The sequence below is a fragment of the Polyodon spathula genome, chromosome 9 (genome assembly GCF_017654505.1).
Source record: "Polyodon spathula isolate WHYD16114869_AA chromosome 9, ASM1765450v1, whole genome shotgun sequence".
Lineage (NCBI taxonomy): Eukaryota > Metazoa > Chordata > Actinopteri > Acipenseriformes > Polyodontidae > Polyodon > Polyodon spathula.
The window spans coordinates 37,116,288-37,131,919 of NC_054542.1; the positions used below are offsets into that span (position 1 = coordinate 37,116,288).

At 36.8% G+C, this 15,632-nt stretch overlaps 2 protein-coding genes across 4 annotated transcripts; both read right to left on the reverse strand.

Moving 5' to 3' along the window:
* Positions 1-509: 509 nt before the first annotated feature.
* LOC121320781 (interferon alpha/beta receptor 2-like) lies at positions 510-5,850 on the reverse strand. 2 transcript variants are annotated; one of them, XM_041259407.1, is made up of 7 exons: positions 5,749-5,850; positions 4,909-5,041; positions 4,645-4,817; positions 3,879-4,033; positions 3,361-3,514; positions 2,898-3,013; positions 510-2,097 (listed from the first exon to the last, which is right to left on the reverse strand). In XM_041259407.1, exons 1-7 carry the CDS (start codon positions 5,795-5,797, stop codon positions 1,441-1,443), a joined length of 1,437 nt encoding a protein of 478 aa, XP_041115341.1. In that variant the 5' UTR covers positions 5,798-5,850; the 3' UTR covers positions 510-1,440. The 2 variants fall into 2 exon arrangements, with proteins under 2 accessions (XP_041115341.1, XP_041115342.1); XM_041259408.1 differs by having other exon boundaries at positions 4,958-5,041; positions 5,749-5,837.
* Positions 5,851-6,452: 602 nt separating this feature from the next.
* Positions 6,453-15,292, reverse strand: LOC121320780 (interferon alpha/beta receptor 2-like). 2 transcript variants are annotated; one of them, XM_041259405.1, is made up of 8 exons: positions 14,463-15,292; positions 11,415-11,584; positions 11,012-11,132; positions 10,730-10,908; positions 10,239-10,396; positions 9,648-9,819; positions 8,816-8,931; positions 6,453-8,579 (listed from the first exon to the last, which is right to left on the reverse strand). In XM_041259405.1, the coding sequence occupies exons 2-8, from the start codon at positions 11,461-11,463 to the stop codon at positions 7,905-7,907; spliced, it is 1,470 nt and encodes a 489-aa protein (XP_041115339.1). In that variant the 5' UTR covers positions 11,464-11,584; positions 14,463-15,292; the 3' UTR covers positions 6,453-7,904. The 2 variants fall into 2 exon arrangements, with proteins under 2 accessions (XP_041115339.1, XP_041115340.1); XM_041259406.1 differs by having other exon boundaries at positions 11,012-11,076; positions 14,463-15,287.
* Positions 15,293-15,632: the final 340 nt, after the last annotated feature.

Here is a 15,632-nt window from a genome sequence, read left to right on the forward strand (position 1 = left end):
TGCTAAAAAAAAAAAAAAAAAAAAAAAAAAATCACTTGGAAACCTAAAGCAGATCAAAACCTTGAGATAACGCAAGCGTTTGTTAAGCATAAAAAGAAAAACTACATACAAACATAAAAATAACGACATTCCTGCGTTGGCTGAGCAAACAACACGTAGAATGTATCGAGTGAAACTAATATGAAACTGTACGATAGGAAACTAAACGAATGTTTAATGCGGGTATGTATTCTGAAAAAGTAAGACGACAGCAAGAATAGTGCTTGCATTCAGCGGAGTCCAGGTATATTTACACCGCCTACACTCATGAACGGTTTGTCTTCGTTGTGTTGGTTCAGAAACTGTTTATACAACCACTGATCACTTCTGTAATGGGAAAAAGTCCCAACTTTAAGCAAGTAATTTAGTACTGGGACACAAGTGCCAGTTTGCCAGCAGATAGTAAAGCAAATAGCTGATTTTAGTCAGTAGGCAGCACACTTTTATCTCTCAATTTAAATAACTTTCTTTTATTATTTATTTATGTATTTATTTATTAGCAGATGTCCTTACCCAGGGCAACTTACAGTTGTACACAAAAATACATATAAAGAATTACAGTACAGTTAAACCTTAGCAATGTTCCTGACCAACATCATAAACACATTGTACAGTATATTTATATCTATTTGCAGTATATCTCGTTAAGTGATCCACAGAAGATGTCCCCAGTTCAAGCAGATTGGTGGCATCAGTCTTGACCAGCGTTAATCGTAGCTCATAATGGCAATTGCTGGAAAAAATCTCAGCTGGTACACCAACATATAAACTGACAGGTGATAGTTTAAACTATAGGTACACACATTCAATACTGGAGCCATACAGAACAAAGAGATACAGTATTCCCAAATCTGCTGAGCCACACAGAAGTAGTCATAACTCCAGCGATCTCCAGTGACTAGCTAGGCTGACAGGATGTTGGGACTTGTCTGTCTGCTCAGAAGGTGGAGGCCAGCTCTTGTTATGTTGGTCTCTTAAAAAGAGGAGCTCCTGAATTCAGGTAAAAGCCCCTTAACAACAAACAAACAAAACAAATAAACTCAGTATCTGAGTAATTGCAATAAGAACAGTTCAGAACGATTGCAATCGTCATACAATTGCAAGAGGTCAGTAAAAAAAATAAAATAAAAAAATAATAATAATAATTTTGAAGCTGCTCAATCGTTAACCTTGGTACTAGTATTTGATCTTCAGTCACAGAGCTTCTTTTGACCTTCCCAGCATATCCTTAAAAGGTAGTAAGTTTAAAATAAATACATTTAGACTGAAGATCTGTATTGTGTTATCATCCGTTTACAAACTGTTACCACCCTCGAAACCTATATCATTCATCAAAACACGTCAAATGCTCAGACTTGAAATATACTGTAGTAGGTGGTCCGAATTGTTTCTTGTTAAGGGTTAATGCTTCATGTACATCGAAGACTCCTCCTCCTCCTCTGAACACAATCTCTGCTCCACTTCATCGTTTATTTCTCTATTAAGATGGTCTGTCCTACAGGCTACAGATTCCAGAGTCGCTAATAATGGAGACTGTTGCAGTTTTTCTAGCAGGCATATGCTATCCTCTGGTTGCTCCTCTACCTCCACCTCAACTGAAGGGCTCTCTAAGATTTCTTCATCAGTAGCCCCCAACATCACTGAAAACAAATTGACATTTTGGCAGCTTTCCTCCTCTGAGTCTCTCCTCTCAAGTAAGGGTTTAAGTTGCTCTGGGTCTGGCTGCTCCACTGGAGGCCCTACTGTCTCCTCACACACAACCAGATGCAACGCCTGTGCTGGATCACCTGGATCAAGGGCTTGACCAGTCTCCACAAGAATCCCTTGATTATCAATATGTTCACTGTTGCAACTTCTTTGGCCTGGAATCCACTTTTCGTACCAATCTTCCTCCCCACTGTCAGTCTCCTCGCTCTCACTGGAGTCTTTGCACATTTTACCTCTGCTTTTCCCCCTGCCACCTCGTTTAGAGAGAATAGTGACATGGTTCGCAGGGCATCTCTCTAGAACTAAACACTTCTGTAGGTTGCAGGCTCTGCTAGCAGAAGTAAAAGAAGCCTGCAGGGAAATAGGTTTTCTGTGTCAGTTACTTGGTAGAGGTGTAACAAAATATCACAATAGAAAACTAACTACTGAGTATGTCTTGTAATGCAAAAAAAAATGTTAAACAAGGAGGAGTGATAAAAATACAAGAGCAACAAATATAATCTAAATCATCCAATAACCACATGACCAGCTTCATGTAATTTCAACAGAGATGGATCACAATCTACAACCTCTAGAATTAAGGCTGGAACTGTCTGGTGTTTATTTTTGATGAGTAAAATTTGCAGTTTCAGGAAATCCATCTAATCCTAGTTTGTTAAAACAATGGAAACCCTCTTTTACCACCACCATAGGGACAGAGTAAAGCAATCTTAATAGAGAGCTGGCCCTAATTGATGATCATTTTCAGATTATCTCCCTATTGAATAGATCTGACAGAGATTACATCCAACAATCAGGAAATTATTTTCTAATTACTACACAATGTTTACTAATACTCATTCGTCAATTTTACCAATGTATGGATCTCTGTTCCCTTATGAAAGCTTACCATGGTATTTTTTTCATGGCATTTTCCCATTTTTCCCATGGTTATACTATGCATTTAACATAGTTTACCATTTTGCCATGTTTATTAATATGCTTTACCACAGACCTCTATTCTTTACAATGCTTACCAATGCTTTACCATGCTTTCACTACGATTCATTATTCTTTGCTATACTTTTATTATGGTAAACTCTTACAAGGGTTATTCTTGCTTTTTTGATTGCAGAAACCAAGTAAATATGCTGCACTGGGTGCTTTCTTACCAGTACTTTAGGGAAGGGTATCTTCAGTGAACATAGGAAACCACTATAGAACAAGGCAGCCACAAGCACCCCACACAGCAGCAAAACGATGTACAAAGGAACCACCTGAAAAGCAACTGAGAAAACAAGCAAGGACATTTAAGGGATTGCAGCTAACAAAATAATTCCACAAATCTTACCTGCTGTGGACTTCCACGTGTTATATAGGTCTGTATGCAGTTAGTGGAAGTGAAAAACAGGTACTGAAAGATTTATAGAATCATTTTGCTGTCTGACAAAAGATTAGATGATTAGTGACGATAATTTTAAGACAGAAAAGTGTGAAGATAAAGCAGGACACTTGAAAATTAAAGTTGTTTTGCTCCTTGTTGGCAACCCTGGAAAGTCAAATTCAAAGTAAATAAAAAAAAAAAAAAAAGAAGATTTTAGACCATTGCAACATTTGTACTTCACTGCAATGTACCTTTGCTGACAGGCTCAGGACTAGTGAATGCACATTGTGGCTCAGAGGGCTCTGAATTCATATTCATTCCAGCACGGTACATCCTCACTGTTACACAGTACTCTGTGCCACGCTTCAAGTTCTCAAGAACAAACTCTGCCTCACTGGTGTGAATCTGAAAAAAGAAAAAGAAAGTATTGCATATTGCTTTGATTGCAATGGATCTTTCAGTTATTTATTGTTCCCAATTTAGTAATTCCTATATCTAATGGATTCTTTTTTTCCCCTTTGTATCATATATTTGTTGAAATTCAGGTAGAAATTAGGACTGTAACTACTTGCCTGCTGATTAAAACTGAACTGAGAAGAATGCTTAAGCAATTAACTCTTCATGAAAAAAAAACAATAGCCAAAGGTATACTGCAGAAAAACTCAATTTCTCAGACATGTTATAGTCAGTCCATGCGACACGCAGGACCAGGTTAAAAAAAAGCCTGTGCATAGGCTAATTCATATCGGCAGTGGAATTTCACATTTACCTCTTTCTTGTCATTGTTTTTCACAGTAATGGTATAGTCAAACTCATGGTAAATATCTAGCAGAGATTCTGGGCCTTTTCCTCTTGGAGGTTTGAGCTTCAGTAAAAGACAATCTCCACATCCAGTGACAGACACGTCCGGTGGGCCCAGGATTGCTAGACAGAATGAGGGGCTTGAAAACTTTGAATGAATTTGGTCCAGAAATTTTTGATAATAACATTTTGTTTCTAGAGATTCAACATTGTCATACAATAACAGTTATTACTGAACCAGCTCTGAGAGATGATTTGATCAAACAATAAAATATGCTGGGGTAAAGCACAGCTGGATTTCTCTGGGGACATTTCACAGTACAAGGGAATCAATCACATATTGTGGTGTAATCCTGGGACAAACGTGGATAGGTGGTTGCCGTAGCATAGCGATTCTTTTGTGCTGTGAAACAGTAGAATAAGATGTACCGAAAAAGTCAACATTTAAAATCATCTTAATCATACAGAAACCAAAATGTCACATAAGCACAGCGAGGTGTTTGTTTTCATAACATATAATATGAAAAACATGAAGTCATCATCTCAAATGGTTCGTCAGATAGAGCTGTGGAGGAAGTAGCCCTGGAATTCCAAACATTTAAACTCTCCTTAGGGGGTCTCCATTGTATCACCGTTGCCAGGGACATGCATCACCAGTCTGGAGATAAGAATCCTGAGTTAGTTAAACTCAGTGAGCACATTAAAAATGAAATGCAAATAAAGAAAGTTCTTACTGTCTGAAAGAGGCATGAAGTCAGCTGAGGAAATCCAGTTAGACTGACTTGCTCCATTAAAAGCTTGAACCCATGCCCTATAGTGATTAAGCCAAACCTTAAACTCTTCTGTCACCTCACACTCTACAGAGCTGGATACATTCATGCATGTTGTCACTGGGAGCCAAGTTTCACTGCAAGTACAGTACAAGGAATTTTCATGGTTTATTTACTGATGCATTTATTTTACAATAGTACTGTATGAATAATCTAATGTTTGCATACCATTCAGAACATTTATACTGTACTCTGTATTGTGTCCCCACCAAAGTACCTGCTCCAGGTTGCCATCTCAGGAAATGCTGAAGGTTTTGAGAGTCAATGGTCACATTGACAGGGTCTGGAGACACACAGAGAGCTGTTGTGGGGAGAAAAACCAAAAAAAAAAAAAAATAGATCATGAGATTTTGAGCACAAAATGAAAGCATCCCCGGCATTATGTAAAGGGAATGGCATCTCTGATTGAAAGATTTCTAAACATTAAATAAACTGGGTATGTGAAAAGATTGTTGTGTGTTTGATATGACTACAACAATGTGGCAGTGAAAAGTTTGATTAGTTTTGGACACCATCTGTAATGAAACTTTATTGCAAGAATCATAGACTACAGCTGTGTTCCAAATTTTAAGACAAAAACCCAACGAGTACTGTCTTTGTACAGCATAAACTTAAAAGTAAAATTAAAATTAACTCAGCAGGACAGACACATCAGAGGTAAGTCGTCAACACATTTAACATGCAGTGTTTATATAACCTTGCAAATATAAGGTCACAACCTCAAACAGTCTTTGAAATTTAAGGCTCAGCTAGTGTAATGATGGCTGCTTTGTAAAATGAATGACAAAAGTGATTCATGTTCTTGTTTGATACTACCAATCAAAATGAAGTTGTGTTTTGAGTTTGCAGCTAGTATCCTGGAGAGCAGAGACTAGTAAAGATATATATATATATCTATATATATATATATATATATATATATATATATATATATATATATATTATATATATATATATATATATATATATATATCAAATAACCCAGTATTTATCTTAAATATTACTTACCAAGAGGGGCCAGTTGTAGAAAATACAGGATTTGGATTAAATATGCCATTGCTTCAACAGTAGAATGTAGAATGAGATTTTAGCTACTGTTGCTTTATTTATAGCACTTTGGAAACTGGTTAAGTTTCACTTTCCCTGTAAGTCCCTCCCACAGACAGATAACAGTATGATACTAAACAGACTGTTACTACAGCAGGAGCTCGATCATGCAAAAATAAGGAATGTACTGAAAAGAAATAACATACAGTTGCTACAAACACCTTAAGAAGCTGGTTCTGGAAAGCACCTTTCTTACTCTCAGGTAGTTGCTGTGTTCCTAATGTTTTGTTTGTTTTTTTTTTCTGTGTGTGGCAGATTGTTAATCATTAAAAAACATATACAGTACTTATTTCATTTAGGTAATATTAATTTTATGTTAACTTATTAGCTTAAAACATAACAGAACTCAGGCTGAGGCTTAGTGACACTCCCTCTAAGATACCTATTTATTTTACTTTTTCTATCCAGTTGTACCTAAGAAAAAAACCAAAGTAAATGAATGGTGTTATTAGTAGACATTGAGGAAAGCAATAGCATATTAACCACACTATTCTTTGTCTGTATCTTTTCAATACAGAAATCTTGCCTTTGAAATGGATTCCAAGCATTTCTAATATACATTTTTCTGAAATAGTGCAAGTCAGAATAAATCATACAACTCTGAATAAATGAAAAATGTTTATTTGTAATTATATAAAAGACATACATTTTAGTTTGCATTCCGAGTGTTGTTCAATGCTGTGTATTCATATAACAAAAGGGATATTTTTTTGCCAATTCAACCTAATTACAGGAAACTGATCTTCACCGATTTCAACTAAAACTGATTTCAGGGATAGAGCTTTAGACCATATTATGGCTTCTTATTCTAACCTTCTGACACATAGCAATAAAGGGGAATACTGACCAAAGTCTAGCATCAAGAAACATCCAAGAGTCTTCATGAATCTGGCAGGAATGAATGGCTCAGTGAAAAAAAAAAAAAAAGTACATGGAGGAGACACTTCGCACTGGTACACGTATAAAAAAATTGTTACATTCTGTACAATAGTAGCATATATGTTTGTGCACGTATATATTTACTTGATACAAAGTAACGATTATGACTGCATATTATAATGTGAAAGATTAATTGTGGTCAGCAATTCAAAATGTTAAGTCCCGGAGTTCTCTGGCTCCAGTCTTAAGCAGCAGTACAGCTACCAACTAGATTGGACGGCATGTTAATGTTCTCAAACACTGATGTTTAAACTACATCCTTTTGCAAACATGTTGCTTTGTTTCAAAGGGCAAATAAAACCGACAATATCTCAACGTTTCCCTCTGTTGCACGTCCACCTTGCTGAACCTCTGCTTGAAACGGCAGGACTGTACAACAACCTTTACTGTGTTTCTAATCCAGCTACAGTACAAACATGATCTGCTTAAACTTAGCATTTGGCTTCAATTTAGATATTCATACAGGACATACTTTTTATGAGTGTTTATTATTGCAATTACCCAAATACTGTGTTTTTGATTTGAATCTTCAGCTTTGCTTGCCTGAGAGTCGCTATTTCTTCTGCATCATCTATTAAACAGCTACTGCTTAGTGACAGCAATACAAAAGGAAACCTGACTTGCAGTACAGTATTTCTTTATTAGATGGTGCTGGCTCTGGCTCTTTCTAAAAATTATGCTGATCTACACTGTGTTACACAACTGTGCAAAACAGAATTAGCCAACTACAACTTGAGAGGTGCTCGTCAACTCAGGTCAAAAATCGATAAAACAAGCCATGTAAAAAAATTAATTAAATACAATATTTGAGTAATTTTAATAATAATTACTCAGAATGATTGCAAAACACCATAAAAAAGTAAGAGGACAATAAAAAGAATTATATATGAATATTTAATTTGAAACTACATACTCTTTAATTTGACATCAAACTACTTGAAGAGTACTTAAGAAACCTTCAATTAGATTATGGAGTTGTTTGGTTCTAGTTTTGTAAAAAAAGTTTTTTTTGAACTGTGCTCCCATTATTCAATATGTGGACCTTTGAAACAAGACCTGCAAGGTTTGGTAACAGAGACTATCCAAGGTGATCACAAGCACTCCTACAGGTCATACAGCTACTGTACCGAACGCCTCATGTAGCCAGAAGGCTCACAGTCACTCTCCTCCTCTGACTCTGACTCTGTACAATAGCTCAACTGCTCTTTGTCTTTAATTTGTACAGATTCTAGAGCCACCATCAGTGGTGATTCCTGTGGATATTCTTGCAGATTACAGCAGCCCGGCGGTTGATTCTCTACAACCAGAGCCACTTCAACTGAAGGGCTCTCTAAGATTTCTTCATCAGTAGCCCCCAACATCACTGAAAACAAATTGACGTTTTGGCAGCTTTCCTCCTCTGAGTCTCTCCTCTCAAGTAAGGGTTTAAGTTGCTCTGGGTCTGGCTGCTCCACTGAAGGTCCTGCTGTGTCCTCACACACAACCAGATGCAACGCCTGTGCTGGATCACCTGGATCAAGGGTTTGCCCCGGCTCCACAGACGTGATAGTCTCTTCAGTTTCCACAGGTTCGTTACTGGAACTTTCTTGGCCTGGAACCCGAATGGCATGGTTTTCATACCCATCGATCTCTCCGCTGTCAGAGTACTCACTTTCACTGGAGTCGAGATGTTTCCAGCTGCTTCTTTTCTTTATGCTGGAATACATGAGGGAAAAGCAGCCATGCTCCACAACAGTGCAACTCTCTGGAACAAAAACCCTCTTTGAATTGGCACCAAGTACAGTAAAAGAAGCCTGCAGAGAAAACACATTATATGTCAAAGTTACATTTTAATATGTGCATACAGTGGATATAGATAATGGTGACCAACTTTTTCATGTCGCCGATGGCTATTTTGAATCTGCCAGTCATAGCTGAGGGTAAATGTTACTTACGTGATTGTTCTTGAAGAATATTAAAGTAATGATTAAGGTATTTTTGGGGGGTTTTGGTCTGCAGTTAAGACTAATGGCACTGGACAATTCCTTACCAACACTTGGGGGAGGTTTGCCTTCAATGGGCACAGGAACCCACTATATACCAGGGAGGACACCACCAGAGCCATCAACAGGCAGAAGATGAACAAAGAAACCAGTACACCAGGAACTGGAAAACACAAGAGAGAGAGGTGGCACTTTGAAATACAGTATAGTATTTTCTCAAACAAGTCGAAGGGTACAAGAATTCTTAGATTTGCAAGAAAATTCAATAGAAAAGGTTCTTATATTTTAACCCCCCCCCCCCCCCCCCCAAAAAAAAAACCAAAACAAACAAAAAAAAACAACACACCGCCACATTGTAGTTGACATGAAAAGGTGAAAGGTGTGCAAATATAACCTGTGCTAACAAATAATTCAAGGGTTAGGAAACAAATGTGTTCATGGTTAAGAAACAATAACTTCCAATTTGACTTGGTGTTTTTTCACCTCTAGAATGTATTTCTGTTATGCTGTGAACAATGATTCTGAGTAATTATAGTTCTTTTGCTCCAAAGTCGTTTTTTTTTTAAAATTATTTTCACTGTATCCGCACGTGCCTGGCATTGCTTGAGCTTTTGAAATCCAAGTTTCCATTAAGTTTGAGTACTTCATATTTCCATATTTCCACCATGCCAGGTGGATTTTGATACAGAGAAAAACCATAACATTTCTGTATTGGAGCAACGTAGCAGTCCATTGAACAGAACTCAAAAGCACTCAGAATGGCTGAAACATTCTACAAGGTGACAAATAAACAAAATGCCATTTGAAGGTAGTTATCCTTTAAGGTTATAGAAACATAAAAATAAATCTCAGAACAATAATTACATGACTGCAATGTACCTTTGCTGACAGGCTCAGGACTAGTGAATGCACAGTGTGGCAGAGAAGGCTCCGAGTTCATATTCATTCCAGTGTGGTACATCCTCACTTTTACACAGTACTCTCTGCCAGATTCCAGTAGCTTTATACTGTGATTCACTGTGCCTTTACATTTTTCCAGTATTTCTGAGAACTGTAACATTTAAATAAAAAAGGCAAGTTCATCGCAAAAGGTAGTTTTTGTGTGCTTATTCCAATGACAAAATGTTTTTTCCCATTTAAGTTTTACTGTAGGTTTCACTATTGCATTTTAAAGCAATATATTTTTAAGCTTTCAACTTTGGGAGACAGTGAATTGCAAAAAGTCAGAAGACAAGGTGCTGAATGGTTTCTTGGGGATTATGCTGAATGCAAACAAGGTCAATTAATCTTCTAAAATAAGGGCATCTCGTAATAATACTGCAATAGACACATTTATATTCTTACTATATATGTATTTCAGTGATTTGTTTTAATATTGAAAAAGTCAATTTTAGCAGTTAATAACTAGTTCTCAATCAATTGGAAGCAGGCTTTTGTTCCATTCGTTTTACAATAGGATTTCACACTTACCTTGTGCCCATCTTTCATATCCTGCACTTCAATGCTATAGTCAAACTGATAGTAAAGTGCCAGCAAAGGCTTTTTTCCTTTTCCTCTGGGAGGTTTGATCTGCAAGCTGAGACAATCTCCACACCCAGAGACAGACACCTCCGGTGGACCAAGGATTGCTAGCAGAGGAAAAAAAAAAAAAAAAAAAAAGATTCAAAAATATCTAATGTACAACCTGTAGATTCGGGTACTCTGAGTGCAAGAGATAGTGTTGGGAATAATACTTTCACAGTGTCTACACCAAGAAGAAATGGTCTGCATTGATCAAAACAGTCTTTAGCATTCACCACAGCTTCACAAAGCATAGTAGTGGATCTGTGAAGTCTGAGGCAATATCAGTCAAATGGATTGGTCATTTCGTGACAATATTCATAAATCTCTACATGTCGAGTGGCAAATGATCTCTATATTTACACTTGCTCAACAGAACAGAATACACAAATCTGGCTTACTGTCTGAAAAAGGTTGGAAAGTGGAGCTCATTGAAGTCCAGTTGGAGTGGTGCGTCTCATTGAAGGCTTGAACCTGAGCGGCATAGTGCTCGTAGACATCATCAAACACTACTGTTAGATCACACTCTCTGGTAATGGTGACATTCAGGCATGACGTCATCAAAACCCATTCGACGGAGCTAAATCATAAACAAGGTGGTGGAAAAAGAACATTGAAATGGGTGCATCGTGACCCAAATAGTACCAATAAAGAAGCATTGGAAAAATCTGCTGTTTACTTACTTGTACTGGACCCTGTATTGTACCCTCTCTGGAGAACCAGGTCCTGGTTCCCATCTCAGTACATGCTGAAAGTTGTGAGAACTGAGGGTTACATTGACAGGCGCTGGAAACTCACAACTGGCTGATTTGGGAATGCAAAATAATACAGATTTATAAATATCATTGTTTGGTTAGGACCAAGGCCACTTTAATAATTTTAAAATATGAATTGTTCTTTGGGCTTTCGCAGACAATCCACAACACCACCACAAAAAAAATAATATGGTACCGTTAAACAAAATGGAATATTATTACAGTAATCTAGAATTGTTTCCTGTTCTTTTTTTTTTAACATTGTAGAAAAGGCTTTCAATCTTGTCCAAGTAAATATAATCTAGGTTTTGCAACTTTAAATGATACTTACCTATTGGAACCAGTTGAAGAAAGCACATGAGTTTTATGAACTGCATCATTTCATAAAGAGTCTCAACTCCATACTTCTCCCAGATCACAGACTATCCCTCTGTGACGTCATGAGAATGAATGTACACTTAGAATGCTTACTGTGAGAATCAGACAGACTCTAAGCATCATCTGGAAAATCCATAAAAAAACAAAAACAACAACAACAAAAACAGTTTATCTTTTTATTGTATGTGAATTAATGAAAATGCAAACCTCACCTGTCACATACCAGCGATAGAATAATATCATAAGAAAATAAGAACATAAGAACATAAGAAAGTTTACAAACGAGAGGAAGCCATTCGGTCCATCTTGCTTGTTTGGTTGTTAGTAGCTTATTGATCCCAGAATCTCATCAAACAGCTTCTTGAAGGATCCCAGAATCTCATCAAGCAGCTTCTTGAAGGATCCCAGGGTGTCAGCTTCAACAACATTACTGGGGAGTTGATTCCAGACCCTCACAGTTCTCTGTGTAAAAAAGTGCCTCCTATTTTCTGTTCTGAATGCCCCTTTGTCTAATCTCCATTTGTGACCCCTGGTCCTTGTTTCTTTTCAGGCTGAAAAAGTCCCTTGGGTTGACACTGTCAATACCTTTTAGAATTTTGAATGCTTGAATTAGGTCGCCACGTAGTCTTCTTTGTTCAAGACTGAACAGATTCAATTCTTTTAGCCTGTCTGCACATGACATGCCTTTTAAGCCTGGAATAATTCTGGTCGCTCTTCTTTGCACTCTTTCTAGAGCAGCAATATCTTTTTTATAGCGAGGTGACCAGAACTGAACACAATATTCAAGATGAGGTCTTACTAGTGCATTGTACAGTTTTAACATTACTTCCCTTGATTTAAATTCAACACTTTTCACAATGTATCCGAGCATCTTGTTAGCCTTTTTTATAGCTTCCCCACATTGCCTAGATGAAGACATTTCTGAGTCAACAAAAACTCCTAGGTCTTTTTCATAGATACCTTCTCCAATTTCAGTATCTCCCATATGATATTTATAATGTACATTTTTATTTCTTGCGTACAGTACCTTACACTCTTCTCTATTAAATGTCATTTGCCATGTGTCTGCCCAGTTTTGAATCGTGTCTAGATCATTTTGAATGACCTTTGCTGCTGCAACAGTGTTTGCCACTCCTCCTATTTTTGTGTCGTCTGCAAATTTAACAAGTTTGCTTACTATACCAGAATCTAAATCATTAATATAGATTAGGAATAGCAGAGGACCTAATACTGATACCTGTGGTACACCACTGGTTACCACACTCCATTCTGAGGTTTTTCCTCTAATCAGTACTTTCTGTTTTCTACATGTTAACCACTCCCTAATCCATGTACATGTGTTTCCTTGAATCCCAACTGCGTTCAGTTTGAGAATTAATCTTTTGTGCGGGACTTTGTCAAAAGCTTTCTGGAAATCTAAATAAACCATGTCATATGCTTTGCAATTATCCATTATCGATGTTGCATCCTCAAAAAAATCAAGCAAGTTAGTCAGACACGATCTCCCTTTCCTAAAACCATGTTGACTGTCTCCCAGGATACAGTTACCATATAGGTAATTTTCCATTTTGGATCTTATTATAGTTTCCATAAGTTTGCATATAATAGAAGTCAGTTTGTTTCCCTTTTTGTGGATCGATATTACGTTTGCAATTTTCCAGTCTGTTGGTACTGCCCGTGTCAAGAGTCTGCTGCATGATCTTGGTTAGCGGTTTGTAAATTAATTCTTTCATTTCTTTGAGTACTATTGGGAGGATCTCATCCGGCCCAGGGGATTTGTTTATTTTAAGAGCTCCTAGTCCCTTTAACACTTCTGCCTCGGTTATGCTAAAGTTATTTAAAACTGGATAGGAACTGGATGACATGTGGGGCATGTTGTCCGTATCTTCCTTTGTAAAAACTTGTGAAAAGTAATCATTTAATATATTTGCTATTTTTTTTTCTTCATCTACGATTTTGCCATTTGTATCTCTTAAACATTTAACCCCCTCTTTGAATGTTCTCTTGCTGTTGTAATATTGGAAACACATTTTGTAATTGGTTTTAGCCCCCTTAGCAATGTTCATTTCTATTTCTCTCTTGGCTTTTCTAACTTCCTTTTTGACTTGCGTTTGCAGTTCTGTGTACTCTTTCTGTGTACTTTCTTTTTGGTCCTTTTTTAATGCTCTGTAAAGTGTCTTTTTTCGCTGAATATTTTTTTTAATTGATCTATTAAACCAGTTTGGCCATTTAGTTTTACATTTAGATTTGTCTACTTTAGAGATGTAATTGTTTTGCGCCTCTAGTACTACATTTTTGAAGAAAATTCGTTTGATTGGCTAAATTCAGAACATTTTTAACAGACAGGCATTGTACCTAACATAACCGCACGGTTGTAAAAAAATAGTTTAAAACACTGTAGGCAGTTGGATGTTACTGTACTAAAGCAGTAAGGCGTGGAAAGGTTTTTGATGCCTGCTTACATTATGTAATACTTCATACCCCTCCAATTTATCAAATTAAATGTAAGGGAAACACTCTGCTTCCCACTCTAAGAGCAGATGGAGGTTACAATTACTTTGTGAACCTGTAAGTTATACCGCTAACTGTCCGGGACTATAAAAACAACGAAATAGACCAGTTCCCAATTCTAATTCTAATAAAGGTAGCTATACACCACGACCCCCCCCCCCCCCAAAAAAAAAATAAATAAATAAATAACACAAAACAAAACAAACAATAAAAGGCTATTCACAAGGTCTAGGTAAACATAAGAGCAAACTAATTCCAGACTAGCATAATATTTGTAAACAATCGTGCTATCGTCGTTATGTTGCAGAACAGACGGCAAAGTGTATTTAGTAAAAAAAATAATCTAAAAGCAATTCATTGTGAGACAGATAAATAACAGCGATTTATTTTCCTGGAAAAAAGAGAAACGACTGATTGTGCAAATGAATAATAAAGCAACATTGAAAACTACACTGCAAGCATAAACACAAACAGTATTTTAAATGCATACTTTTCCCCTCTAGTTCAGTTCCAGTGTTGCTCCGGATTTTTTTTTAGGTGGTTACTGTAGTATTAGCACCGAAACATCGTCAACATGTAGCTGCCTCATTGTGTAGTCCAAATTAATGGCGGAACTAAAAACTCCAAAATTCACCCTGAGCATCTTTTGCCATCTGACCTTTCAGCTTGAACTAAACTCTGTAGCACACTGATGTAATTTCCGCCCCCCGGGCCACCTGACGTTAAAGTAGTGTGTAAAATCTTACTAGACATTGTGCTTCAAGAAGCATACACCGTCTGCTTGAAAGTACTAATTTTAATAGTCGTAATAAAATCGCGCCTAGTTAAAAAAGACTACTTTTATCGTTGCAAGCCTTTTGTTGAGATTTCTAAACCCGTCATTCACATCCACGTGATCATTTTTTACTTAGCAAGCAGCAACATTTTTCGGAATGAGCATCGGGGATTCCCAAATTCGCGTCACGGTCACGCGCATACTCATTGAAAACATTCTTTAAAAATGTGTTAATGTAATTAAGTATATGTCAGCTGTTGCTTATGCACAGGACTGTTATCAGTTTGATTGTATATTAACGTATTTATGAAAGTTAGTGTATTGTAATTTTGTCTTTAGGGTGCTCAAATTCATGTGTTGGCTACTACACGACTACATGCTTTTACTGATAGTGCAGTGCATTTTCAGAACCTCACAGTTCGTGTTCTGAACGTCGGACACATGTTTATTGCAGATCTTACTGATAAAAGATAAAATAGAAATGCACCTATGGGCGTAGGCTACATAAAGCATACCATTTTTTTTTTTTTTTTTTTTTTACATTTTGTTTTTGTAAGCTGATATTTTTGTTTTGCTTACTTGAACTAAAACAGCTGACAAATAGTGAATTCTGCAACCAGATGCTGAGTTTGATTAGATTTGCGTGAGTTTCCCAATGTTGTTCAGTATCCTTGTCTTTTTTTTGTTTTTTGTAGGTCAAATTAACACGATTCTCTCAAAAAAATAATCGTTAATTACAGAATGGAAGAAACTTTTTTTTTTTTGGTTTTGTGTGGCCACTGTTTAAAACATAGCCCAGTATGAACCTAAAATAATCAGTGTTTTTGCAGCAAACCAAGATATAGGACAAGTGAAAGTAAGCATATTGGCTCTACCAATTAGTTT

Bases quoted from the DNA above. Each gene is read 5' to 3' on its own strand.
- LOC121320781 (XM_041259407.1), bottom strand. From the start codon at position 5,797: ATGGCATATTTAATCCAAATCCTGTATTTTCTACAACTGGCCCCTCTT. The intron at 5,042-5,748 runs GTAAGTAATATT...TCCCCACAACAG, and splicing joins TCTACAACTGGCCCCTCTTG to CTCTCTGTGTGTCTCCAGAC. The intron at 4,818-4,908 runs GTATGCAAACAT...CTGTACTTGCAG, and splicing joins CAGTATAAATGTTCTGAATG to TGAAACTTGGCTCCCAGTGA.
- LOC121320780 (XM_041259405.1), bottom strand. From the start codon at position 11,463: ATGATGCAGTTCATAAAACTCATGTGCTTTCTTCAACTGGTTCCAATA. The intron at 10,397-10,729 runs GTAAGCCAGATT...TTCCTCTGCTAG, and splicing joins TTTCCAACCTTTTTCAGACA to CAATCCTTGGTCCACCGGAG. The intron at 9,820-10,238 runs GTAAGTGTGAAA...TAAATGTTACAG, and splicing joins ATATGAAAGATGGGCACAAG to TTCTCAGAAATACTGGAAAA.